General features: G+C 33.6%; 1 protein-coding gene across 2 annotated transcripts in view; it reads right to left on the reverse strand.

The window, feature by feature from the left end:
- The window catches only part of CLCN3 (chloride voltage-gated channel 3), a 79,828-nt gene that overhangs the window by 60,670 nt on the left and 6,167 nt on the right, over positions 1-12,991 (reverse strand). For both annotated transcript variants that reach the window (XM_006906323.3, XM_006906325.3), the window contains exon 2: positions 9,335-9,510. In XM_006906323.3, the coding sequence (XP_006906385.1) occupies positions 9,335-9,494 (160 nt within the window). In that variant the 5' untranslated portion in view covers positions 9,495-9,510. The remainder of the gene's footprint in view (positions 1-9,334; positions 9,511-12,991) is intronic.

Here is a 12,991-nt window from a genome sequence, read left to right on the forward strand (position 1 = left end):
ATTTGATTCTACATTATTTATTTTGTTGCTCAAACTGTTCCAGTTTTTGCCATTAGGAACTTTTTCAGGTTAGTTCTCATGTTCCTTTCACAGTCCCTCATCTTTTTTTGTTTTGTTGTGTTTTGTTTTTGAGTATACTTCCTTACTTCTGATATGACTCATACCCTGGAATCATGCTGTATTTTCTCTGCCCCAGTTCTAGAATCAGCATTTCTCCAAGACAATTCAAGTAATTTCTAAGTCCTGAAGTTAACCATATAAGATTTTTATGAACCCAGGAAAATCTATCTGAATATCATGATGTAATCTGATTATACAAAATATACACAAAGTATAAATAAGTTTAAACTTTAAGCACCCACGCCAAGATTGCCACAAAGGACTCTCATGTACAACAGTAACACTTCCTATACTCTTATTTACTATATCCTTTTGTTTCCAAAACTAATCTGAGTTGGGTGAGTGGAATAAATATTTTGCATTCATTTTTCTGATAAGAAAACTGAGAAACAGAGTAATGACACTGACTAATGTCAGGGAGCTAGATGTTAATACAGCCAACAGCTGCTATCCTGTGCCTTCTTCCTCCTGATGACACTATCATTTCCATAGGCCCCACTGCAATACAGTTGAAATAATGTGGGTGAGTGACACAGTTCCTGTTACCCCACTACATACTCTATCAGCTTCATACGTGTCCAGTTAAGCCAAAACTTTTCTCTATATAGCCATCCTAGTTCAATTTAAAAAAAGGAAAAAAAGACTCCTAAAAATTATAAAATGACTAGTAATATTTTAAATAGATGAATATTTTACAGAATAGCAAACTTTTAATGAGCTTCTATTGTGTGCATGCCAATATATTAGACGTTATAAGAAGGGAAGATGAAATAAATAGCATATGTGGCTGTCCATGATATACTAATGTCCCCTCTCCACAAAGGTTAGAAATAAGAAAAATAAGATTGCTCATCAAGAGCTAAAATATGTAATCAATACATAATGGGTCAGCTCTAAACAGAACTTGACCATAAAATAAGTGACTTACAAACAAGAATTACTAGGATAATTATACTAAAAGATAATATAGCTAAATCTAGGAGGAGGGCAGGCTATAAACAAATAAGGAAAGTCAAAAAAGCAAATGCAACAGAAGCAATACAGTTTACTACATAGGAGGGGCCCCAACTTGGCAAACCTGAAATGTCAGGTAAGGCTTTCTAGAGGAAGTGAGGTCTAATCTTAGAAGCAATGTACAAGTAATAATTGCTATTACAGGCAAAGAAAACACATACAAAGATTTGGAGATATGATCACCAGACGCAAGTCCAAACCTAACATTTAAAAGGCTCGGGGCAAGAATAGAAAGGCAGGCCCTATCTCCAAATACAGTCACATTTTCCATATCACTAAATATTCAAAAGTTATAAAGCAAGTTAACAAGTTATTAATATGTTCTGGCTTCCTACATTGACAAATATACCTTATAATGACTTGGAAGTTTTGGCTAAGTTTTATAAATCTGCAGGTTTAAAATTTAGTGACAATTTAGAAAAAACTTCCAAAAGCATAAAGAAAAATAAAAAGCATCCAAATTCTACCACCAAGAGAAAAATCATTACTTTCTTGTATTTCCCTCTAAATTTGTATGTGCACACACATGTAACATTTTAAGAGAACTGGGATCATAACATATATACAGCTTTTATCCTTTTTATATAAGCCCTTCCGCTCTTATAGCTTATAATACAATACAGAAAGTCACTTTATTCAATTACTCAATATGCACTTTGCAGCTACCTCATCTTCAAACAGCTCTCAAGGTGTGGTCAAGTGTATTCTACAGACCCCTGGAGATCCCTAAGATCTTTTCCAGGGGATCTGTAAGGTTAAAATATTTTCATAATAATACATTTATGTATTACATAATATGTTTATGTATTATTATGAAAATAAATATTTTAACCGTTTCCCACTGCTACTGTAGTAAATCACCACAAAATTAGTGGTTTAAAACAATACAAATCTATTATGGTTCTAGAAGTCAGAAGTCTAAAATCAAAGGGTCTGCAGGCTGGTTCCTTCTAGAGACTTCAGGAGAGAAGTGGTTTCCTTGCTTTTGTCAGCTTCTAGAGACAACCTACATTCCTTGGCTTGTGGCCCCGTCCTCTTACAACTTCAACTTCTTGCTTCAGACTCCAATTCTCCTGCTTCCTTCTTTTAAAGACCCCATGATTACCATGGGATCACCCAGATAATCCTGAATAATCTCACCATCTCATGATTCTTCAGTAAACCAAAACCACTAAGTCCTTTTCATCATCTAAAATAACATATTTACAGGTTCCAGAAATTATAATGTGGAGGGCCATTATTCAGCCTACACAACATTCTTTACCTTTCCATCCTATTATGTGGTACAAATGCAACAGTAGGTAAAATGGCTTGCATCTAGTGCAAATCAAAGCAGTGGCACAAAATGTACTAGTAGTCGTTGTATTCTTTCCCCCATGTACTCCCAGAAAACAAAAGGTCTATTTCACTTCCAAATATCCTTCATAAAAAAGTAAAAATTAATTCATTTTACTAAATTGAACCCTTGAAAACACATTCTTTTAATATCCTTTGTGATGAACTGGGAAGAATAAATACAGCACTTTTGCTTATACTATTGAACAATGGTTCCATCTTGAGGAAAAGCACTTATCTAAATGTTTGAGTTGTGGGTGAACTTTTTTCATGGAACACTATTTTTACTCAAACAACTGATACACAAACTATAATTATTTAGACCTTGGTATCTGGCAGATACCAAGAACTTGTCTCTTCAAGTAAAACAATGAACAGTATTTGTTGCCAATAATAAAATTTGAGCTTTCAAGCAAAAATTAAATTTGGAAAACTTGTATTCACAACTGTGAGTGTGACAGCTTCCCAATAGTTAAAGATTTCTTATAGGGTTGAGATTGGTGGCCATATTAAAAAATGAGGCTTTGTTGATTTTGTGTAATAAAATGTGTGAACATTAGCAAGATCTGTTATGTGCTGAATTGTGTCCCAGCAAAACTGGTATGATAGAAGCCCTAACCTAAGTGCCTCAGAATGTGACTATTTGGAGATAGGGCTTTAAAAAAGGTAATTAAGGTTAAATGAGGCCACCAGTATTGGCCCTAATCCAATTTGCCTAGTATCCTTATAGGAAGAGATCAGGACACAAATAGACATGACCATGTCAAAATACAGGAAGAAGACAGCCATCTACAAGCTGAGGCCTCAGAAGAAATCAACCCTGCCCAAACCTGGATTTTGGCCTTTTATCCTCCAGAACTGTGAGAAAATAAATTTCTATTGTTGAAGCCACTTAATAGGTGGTACTTTGTTATGGCAGCCCTAGCAAACTATATCAGTGAATAATTTCCAAAGGACTAATTCGTGATATTCTAAAATCATGCATGGGTAGTAGATCCACTCGAAGCACAAGATAGGCCAATGATTTTAAGACAGGATAAAACGTTCATTAATATGGTTTCAGCTTCTACAGTGCAATTCATCTTTAAGAAATTATCATTTGTCAAGTTTTGGTGCATTATCAAAGAAAAATATCGCAATGATATGAAAGGTTATTTAAATTGTCTTCCTTTTCTAACTATATATTTGTATAAGGCCAAATTTTCTTATATATTTCTTATACATAAGGATATATATTCTTATACAGTTGACCCTTGAACAACATAGGATGTTAGGGGTAGGGGCAGAGACAACTCCCCACCCCAGCAGTTGAAAATCCATGTATAACATCTAACTTTCCAAAAATTTAACAACTAATAGCCTACTGTTGACTGAAACCTTACCAATAACATAGTCAATTAATACATATTTTGAATGTTATAGGTATTATATATTGTATTCTTTTGATAAAGCTAAAGAAAATACTAAGAAAATCATAAGAAAAAGAAGATACGTACTTTTGATGCATTCACAACATACATTTTTTCTTTTTCTTTTTTAAATATTTCTAGGGCATATAGTTTGCAAGTTTTTTAGAATCTCCAAAAAATTTTCCAATATATTTATTGAAAAAAATCTGTGTATAAGTGGACCCACACAGTTCAAACCCATGTTGTTCAAAAGTCAACTGTATGTATGTATGTATATACACATAAAAACGTATATTTATGTTTCAACCAAACAACACATCACAATAGATTGAATGGAGAAGCAGCAGAGACTCTAGGAGTTTTCTATTAAGCCAGATGTTAGAGGTATTTACAAAACCGTGAAACAATGCCACTCTTACCGAAATTTATTTTGAAAAATATGATTATTCATAAAAATATTAATGTTACAATGTAATGAGTTGTTATTTTTAAATGAATTAAAGTATTAAAAATTTTCTTTTAATTTTTAATGTGGCAAGTTTTGTAGTCTCTCCTTAGAAACTATATTAATATTTTTTTTATTGCCTCATTCATCTCTACATTCTATGTCACTTTGAGTTGTTTTCCCTTTGCTTCATCTTTCTCAAATAATTATGAGATTTTGTGTCTTTGTAAGCTGCTTGACATACCTTCTTTCAAATGAAGTAGAGCATTAGCATATTTCTCACTGTAAATATGTTTGCATTTTTTTTTTTTTACCTAACACGTAAAATCTTGGTTAATATGAACTACTAATAAGAGACAGCTGAGTTTCACAATGATGAATTCATACTCCTGTGTCTGCTGAACTAAAGACTGAACCCTGAACTGAACTGTGACGTTTGGGTAAAATCAGAAACATATTGAATAAAGCTAAATCTAAAAACAGATATTCAAATGAAAATGCTGGATCTCTAGAACCTGAGAAGGTAAATTTTAGCAGAGACAGAAGGATTACAAGACCTTGAACTGAACAACCTACCTCTTAGTCTCATGCTATGCAGCCCTATGTGATTTGTGAGTTCTGAGGCTCAGGATGAGATACATATGTGAAATATAATAATCTATGTTATGTCTCTGCATTCCATTCCCTGTTACCACATGTCCCAAGATTTTGGAAAAAAAATAACACCTTACATTTGAATTTTAATATTTCCAAAGTTTTTTTTTTTTTAAGGTTATCTACAGATAGGAATTTGAAGAAATTAGGAGTGAGCCCTATCATTCCTCTCACATTTTCTCTCAGTCTGTGATTTATCATTTATACACAATCTAGAAGCCTGGAGTGATTCTTGATAACCATATTATTCACATTTCAGACATGATAAAAAGGGATATAATAATCTAAGTTTTGAACTCAATATTATGATTAATGTAATTGTTGAAAATTAATTTACTAAACAAGTGGCTAACCAGTTTTCACCCTACCAATCTAAGTGTTTTCTTAATTCAAATAAAGATTGTACTATCTAAGAACAATAGTAAACTTGTACTGATGAAAACGCACATGTTTTATTTTCAATGAAGCCAAGAACTATACAGTTCTCTATAATGACGACTCTGACAAGAAAATTTTGGCCCTCTCTTCCTGCTACTTGTAATGAAAAGTTTTGCATTTCCAAAGAAGTTGAATTACAGACCTAAAGTGAATCACTCAAATTAGATATACTTAATGTAAATACATATCAAGTCCAATTTTTCAGCTTTTCACTTGTTTAAATTTTTAACTGATATTACTAATGAGTCATCATTATTGGAGTTAACTTCTATTTTTTTTTTAATCACAGTGTATTCTGGATTACTTAGTATAAACTCTGAGTGGATAAGGTTGATTCTGTTTTAAAATAAGTAGGTCCATCTTTTTAAATTATTTGAGAAAACAAGAGCTATAAAACAACAACAACAAACTCAATTACCTAGTGGAGTCAGTGAAGTCCAAAGTGGTTTATCCCTCCAACCTAAATCTTAATGCAGATGTCATAGTTGAGTTTTAGACCTATATCCTTTTTCAATACTACTAGAAATATTCCTCACATCTCACTTGAATGCTAACGTAAAAGAAAATCACTTAAGATGGATGTCAGAGTTTAATACATCCAAAGGGGAAGGAACATAGAAGAAAATAGAAGCAGCTACCATACACTGAGTCCTTACCATGAGCCAGTTACTGTGCTAAGGATGCCATATACAGACACAAAAATGAGGTCTTCAGCTGACATCTGCCCCAGCGCATGAGGGCGGATTTAATCTGAGGCCCCCACTTCTAGGACATTCCACTTCCAACTACTGTTAAAAGGACCACATCAGCTTTGCTGAAAGAAAGGATATCACTATCTTAGGAAAGGACGTTCACTATCACAACATGATACCTTTTCCTATTGCTCAGCCTTCATGAACTATCTCCCCTCCCAGAACACTCTGAGCAATACTAAAGGAGTATCAAAATAATATCCTTTTTTTCGAGGTGTAACATTCAGAATCTGCACCACCCAATCTAACACTTAAATAGTTGTTGTCAACTGCTGTTTCACATCTTGTACTTTCAACTAGACTAACTTGAGGACAGAATCTGTATGGAAAACACCAATGGTTGCTTTACCCTACAGTCATTCCAAATTCTTCTCCAGGGAATGAATCATGATGGTTCTAACCAGTCAGTAATCCCATCCCTCTTTGTCAGCTATCAGTCAGTCTAGGTGTGGACGTGTAACCAATTCTGGCCAGTGATAAAAGAGGATGTCTATTGATAAGGTTCTAGGAAAATTATCTTAATAAGAAAAAGAGCAACAAAAGAAGATCCTTTCTTATATCTTTGCTCCTTCTTCCCACTTGGCACTCTACCCTACTAAAGACCACAAATGAAGACAACAACAATACTTAATGGCAGTGTGTAAAGATAAAAAAGAGCTAGCTCCTCCTTTGTCTTTCTACTTCTCTGAGTTAATTCTCTGCCTCACATAAAGGGCCAAGGAACTGCCCAAACACAGAAAAATGGCTACGCTGTTAAATTTCACCTGATTTTTCAAATTATGAACACATGTGTTTATCTGGTTTATAACACATGTGTTTATCTGGTAATTAAAATTAGGGGGATAATCCCACCAGTGATGAAGAGAGCAAACTATTAATAGTAGCAAAATACTGTGTATATTTTTTTAAATCAAAGAACATCCAAAAGATCCAGAGGTATACAAGTCAGGAAGAATTTGAAGTGCCAAGATTCTAAAAAAAAGTAAGAGATAAAGAATCTCAACCACTTTTTGCCCTTGAGCTATTTCCTGATTGGTAAGTACAGTGACTGAGGGGCCCAATAGAAAGAAAAAGTTGAGAGCTTTTGGCGGTTTCAAGGGGTCAAGGAGCCAAAATTTGAAGTTCAGAACCACCAAGGCAATAAGCACTTGAATGGGCCAATACCTTGGAGAAAAGAGAATAGTTTATTCTATCATGCTTTTCCCTTAAAAATATTATGATCCCTAAACTTCATGAGAGAGACTGAGAAACTAAGCGAAAAGAAGTGGTTAAGAGACTAAAATGACAAGCAGAGCTGTCAGCAGTCTCAAAATACCAGGGGGACAAAATCTGAATTTCAGTGCCCACCAAAGAGAAGGAGTCTTGGTAAACACACTAGGCTTTCTACTAAAATCCTAAAGGGCTGTGCCCTAAAAATAAAGTGAGCCAAAAATAGACTAACTTTCAGAAAGTCTAAAACCATGCTGCAATTCTCTCAATCTTTAATGACATCAATGTAATTTGCTTTGAGACTACCTGTAGGCTAAGAAAAAAAAAATTAAACAAAACAGTATGGTGGCAATATCATCATCCAGAGTATCTATAACTTTTTTTGTATATAATACAAAAAAGAACTCTTACAAAATAGGCAAAAAGATTGACAAGCACTTCAAAGGAGGCAATCTAAAAAGCCAATAAACATACAAAATAGCATTTAAATTCATAAGCCACTGGGCAAATATAAAAATCAAAATTCAAGACTACTGTACCTCTACTAAAGTAGACAAAAATTTAAAAACTAATAATATTAAGTATTGGTGAAGATGTGGGGCAACTAGAACTCTCACACACAGCTGAGAGAATGTCCATTACAGCCATTTTGGAATTAACTGTGACAGTATCTGGTAACACTAAGATGCACATACACTATCATCTAAAAATTCCATTTTAAGATATCAATTCCACAGAACTGTGTATATAATGTGCACAAAAACACATGTCCATGAAAATTCCCAGCAGCATTATTAATAGCCAAAATATGAAAGAAAAAACCTGAATATCAATAATATATGATGAATAGAATAGATTGCAACATGTTTATACAATGGCAATGAAACAAATTACTGCTATATGCAACAACATAGATAAATCTCAAAACTTAAGTAAACGATGCCAGACACAAAAGTGTAATTCCATTTATATAAAGTTTAAATACCTGCAAAACTAATCTACAATAACAGAAATCAAAATAAAGTTATCTTTGAAACTGGAAGGGGAAACAGGAGTGTATTCTGGAGGAACTGGTAATACTTTATTTCTTGACTGAGGGGTAGTTATATGAGTATGTTCGCTTTGTAGAAATTCATCAATTTCTACATTTATGATTTGGTGACTGTTGTGATGGTTAATTTTACATGTTAACCTGACTGGGCTAAGGAATCCGAAGATAGCTGGTAAAACATTATTTCTGTGTATGTGTCTGTGAGGGCCTTCCAGAAGAGAGTAAAGTAAACTGAAAAAAGATGCTCTCACTGATAAAAATGGTCATCATTCAATTAGCTGAAGATCTGAATAGAACAAAAAGGCAGAGAGGACAGGTAAATTTGCTCTATGCTTGAGCTTGGACATCTATCTTCTCCTGCCCTTGGACATCAGTAGTCCTGGACCTGGGGCCTTCAGACTCAGACAGGACTTACATCATTTGTTCCCCTCGTTCTCTGGCCTTTGAGTTTGAACTAGAACTATACCACCAACTTTCCTGGGCCTCCAATTTACAGATAGCAAGTTCAGGGACTTCTCAGCCTCTACAATGATATGAGCCAATACTTCATAATAAATCTCTCTATATATTTCAATATATATCTATTAGTTCTGTTTCTCTGAGAACCTCAATTACAGTTTTACAACTCTCTACATTATATTTAAATTTTAAAATTTAGCCAAATACAAGGTTTTCTTCTGGAGTAATAAAAATGTTTAGAGCTAGATAGATGTAGCAGTTGCACAACATTGTGAATGTTCTAAATGCCACAGAAGTGTACACTTTAACAAAGGCTAAGTTTATATTACATGAATCACCTCGATTGAAAAAAAAGTTACCCCAAAACCCAACCTCAATAAAACAATGTATATACTGATTAGCAGATATGCATGACTACAAATTCTAAGACTTGCAATGCCAAACTTACCAACTACTGTGTCACCATCTAACAAATTGTCATCTTCAGAAGTTTGAAAGTCCATAATAACACCAGCTCCATCTAAAAGTTCCTCGTCACTACTTGCACTCGTTATACTGTTGTAGCTGTTTCTATAGTAGCCTCTATGGAACAGCTGCTCAGACTCCATTGAGCTGGCTGGTTATCTGAAAAAAAAAAAGAAAAAAAGGGTTTAAAAATTTTCTCAACATATAATAAAATAATCTAGTTTAATAGGACAAAAGGAAACTTCTGATCTCTGTATTAAAAAAACACTAAATTCACTGTAAGCTAAACATCTATTATGTTAAGTCTTTTGGTATGATTTAATAATTCTATTTTTACTATGCAGCTGTAAAAAAGAATGAAGAATTTCTTTATGTAGTGATATCAAACAATCTCTAATATCAATTGTTAAGTTGAAAAACAAAGTACAGAGAAGTGTTTAGAGTCTACTACAATATATGTGGGGTTTTTTCTCGCAAAAAGTGTGTGTATGGGGAAATACAGTGTGTAATTGCTTGTGCATGTATGAACTATCTGGAGTTATTTCCAAGAAAGTTGCTCATCGGAGAAAGGAACAAGATGACTGAAGTATCAGGTCTGAAAGTGAGACTGTCCCGTTTGAATATTTCAGCAGATATAAGTACAACTAATTTTAAACACTGTAATTTAAATTTTAATATTAATTTCATTCTCCTTTCATCATTTTTAAATTTGAATTTTCAAAACATGTGCTTTGAAATATCAGCCATGGAAAATATGATAACAATTTTCGTTTTATTCAAAGCAGGTAATACCAAATAAGCATACATTTTCATTGTTCTTACTCTATACTTTAAAAACAGTATTGCTCCTACGCAGTTTGATTTTTTTTAAAATACATCTATCTACTTGCTCAACATCAAAATGAGAGTTCATCGTAAGTGTGGCAGACATTAGCAACAAACTTGAAAGGTTCATATGTGGGAGTTGAAAGATTGTCATAAAAGTAGTGCCAGTAAGCCTTGTAAAACAAGACTTACTGGACGTGTCAAATAAGTACATCAAGAAAACAAAAGACAAATGGAATTAAGCATACTCTAATTCTAGTGCTGAATTCTAATACTGAAGACTTGGAATGTTTTAAGACAATCTCTTGTCCTCGAAAAATTTTCCTTTTCCACATGGAAAAATAACTTCAAAGAACTATAACAATTAAAAATTATTTGTAAAGCTTTTTATACTTTTTTCTAGAAAAATATTACTATTTTTAAAAGATTTAGTATATAAATTTCCTAACATAAAGAGCACTTTAGAGAAGTTCTGAGAGTTCCTTGAGAACGAGTCTGTATTCTCAATGTCTGGCATAGTAACTGGTATGGATAATATACCCACCCATAATATATGGATAATAAATGTCGAATGTCATACTGTTCATTCGATCAATGAGGCAAAAAATAAAAATGTGTTCAGTGTTCAATAAACAAATACTCTATACAACAGTATTAATCTGGTCTTGTGAGAATAACCAAATACTAGCACATAAATTATAAAGAAAAATTTAAATGTGTATGGCTTTGCAACTTTATTAATGTTTTATGGTTACCTCTACCAAATCTCCATACTGAGATTTGTTAGAATGTACTAATTAGAGTTTTATATTTAAGGTAAATGTTTATGTAGAATAGAATGAAAATAACTGTTTATGCTAAGAACTTTGTGGTGTCCACAGAAGCAACCAAATTAAATATTGTGGCTCTTGAGTAAATAATCAAAGGCTTAAAAAAAAAAAGCATTAATAATTCAAGAATAATTTTAATTTTGATATATCAAAGCATATATGCTAAGATTCTGCAAAGAATGCAAACCATTCTATTCTTCACTTCTTTAATAATTAGGCTAGACAGGCTTAATACATATGACAACATACAACAATAGTTACAGGGCTACACATCACTAAGAAATTGCTCTAAAATAATTAGAACTTTCTGTATACTAGGACCTCAGTCAGCAAGTCCCAACGTATGTCGTCTATTCTATCCCCAAAAGTCCCTCAAAAAACATAAGTGTTAACTGGTAACTTCCTTTCAAAATGTTTACAAAACTTAATTTCACGAATGCCTCTGAGACATCTAGATTCCACACCTTTCTTTTAACGAGAGTGACCAACTCTGTTCCGAAAGCTTAAGCTCAGGCCTGTATGGGTTACCATTTCTACAAATTCAATAACATTAACAACAACAACAAAAGAAAACCCTTCCTCCTCTTAACCCAGAAACCTACAGAGCTATACTGTCTGATCAGTAGCCACTGGCCTTGAAACACAGCCAGTCCAAATTGAGATGTGCTCTAAGGTAAAACACCTACTGAACTTCGAAGACTCAATAAGAAAAAAAAAATTTCATTAATGTTATATGGATGCATGTTAAAATAATATTTTAGATATGTTGGATTAAATAAAATATAGTATTAAAATTAATCTTACCATTTTTTTTTTACCTTTTTAAGGTGGCTACTAAGAAATTTAAAATTACATATATGGCTCACATTTGTAGCACAAATATTTTTATCGAATAGCACTGCTATGAAGTATTCAAAATTCTATGGCAGCATAAAGGAAATACAACACTGGATACCAAAGTTAAATCTTTTTAGGTTCTAAATTCAATTTCCAGGCTTGCCCACAAAAGGCTATTTACATCATAACAGCTGAAATTTTGCATATTAAAAAAATTAAAATAGTACAAAGTCACTTTTTCCTTTTTAATTGTCAAAAATATATTTAAAACCATTTCAAAAGATTATAATGGACATACAGTAGCTTGCAAATATATTCTTGCAGAGTTATGAAGATTAGTGTGATAATCTATAAAATCTCCAAAGGTAGAGCCTGGTTTATTTCAGTAAGTTCCTAAATGAGCTATGTGGAATCACCTTGACCGCCTCTAATCTGATCTCCATAGGGCAGCCAGCATGGTCTTTTCTAAAAGCAAGTCTGATCAGTAATCTCTCCCCGCTTCATGTATTAAAGTCTTAACCATTTCTCACCACCCTTAGCAGACAAAGCTCTATGCAGCCTTGGCCTCTGCCTACTTCTCCCGCTTCATTCTGTAGTGTGTATTTCTTGCAGCACTCTTGACTCACTGATCTTCCTCAGTCTTACCAGGATCTTTCCTGTCTCCTGCCCCAGGGCCATTATTGCTCCCTGGGCCCAGAACATACCTTCTCCTCTTCATCTAATCAACTATCCTACTCGTTCTTCAGATCTCATATCAAGTATACCTTTCTTTCTTTTCTTTTTTCTTTTTTCATTTTTCTTTCCTTCCTTCTTTCCTTCCTTCCTTCCTTCCTTTTTTCTTTCCTTCTTTCCTTCTTCCTTTCTTCCTTCCTTCCCCCCTTCCCCTTCCCCTTCCCCTCCCCTTTCCTTCCATTAACAAATTCTTAAACAGAGTTTACTATATGTTAGGCACTACCCTAAGCATGTAACAAATTAACTCATTTAATATCTGTGTTAAACACAATCTCAACTCTAAAGCTTAGGTAATATCATCCGCACTTAACAGATCAGAAAACTGAGGCGCAAAGTGTTTAAATAACTTGTCCGAAGTCATGCAGCTAGGAAGGGAAGCCTCCCTTGATCTATTTATTATCTGGGTGAATCTTTCC

The sequence above is a fragment of the Pteropus alecto genome, unplaced genomic scaffold (assembly GCF_000325575.1).
Source record: "Pteropus alecto unplaced genomic scaffold, ASM32557v1 scaffold50, whole genome shotgun sequence".
In the NCBI taxonomy this organism is placed as follows: domain Eukaryota; kingdom Metazoa; phylum Chordata; class Mammalia; order Chiroptera; family Pteropodidae; genus Pteropus; species Pteropus alecto.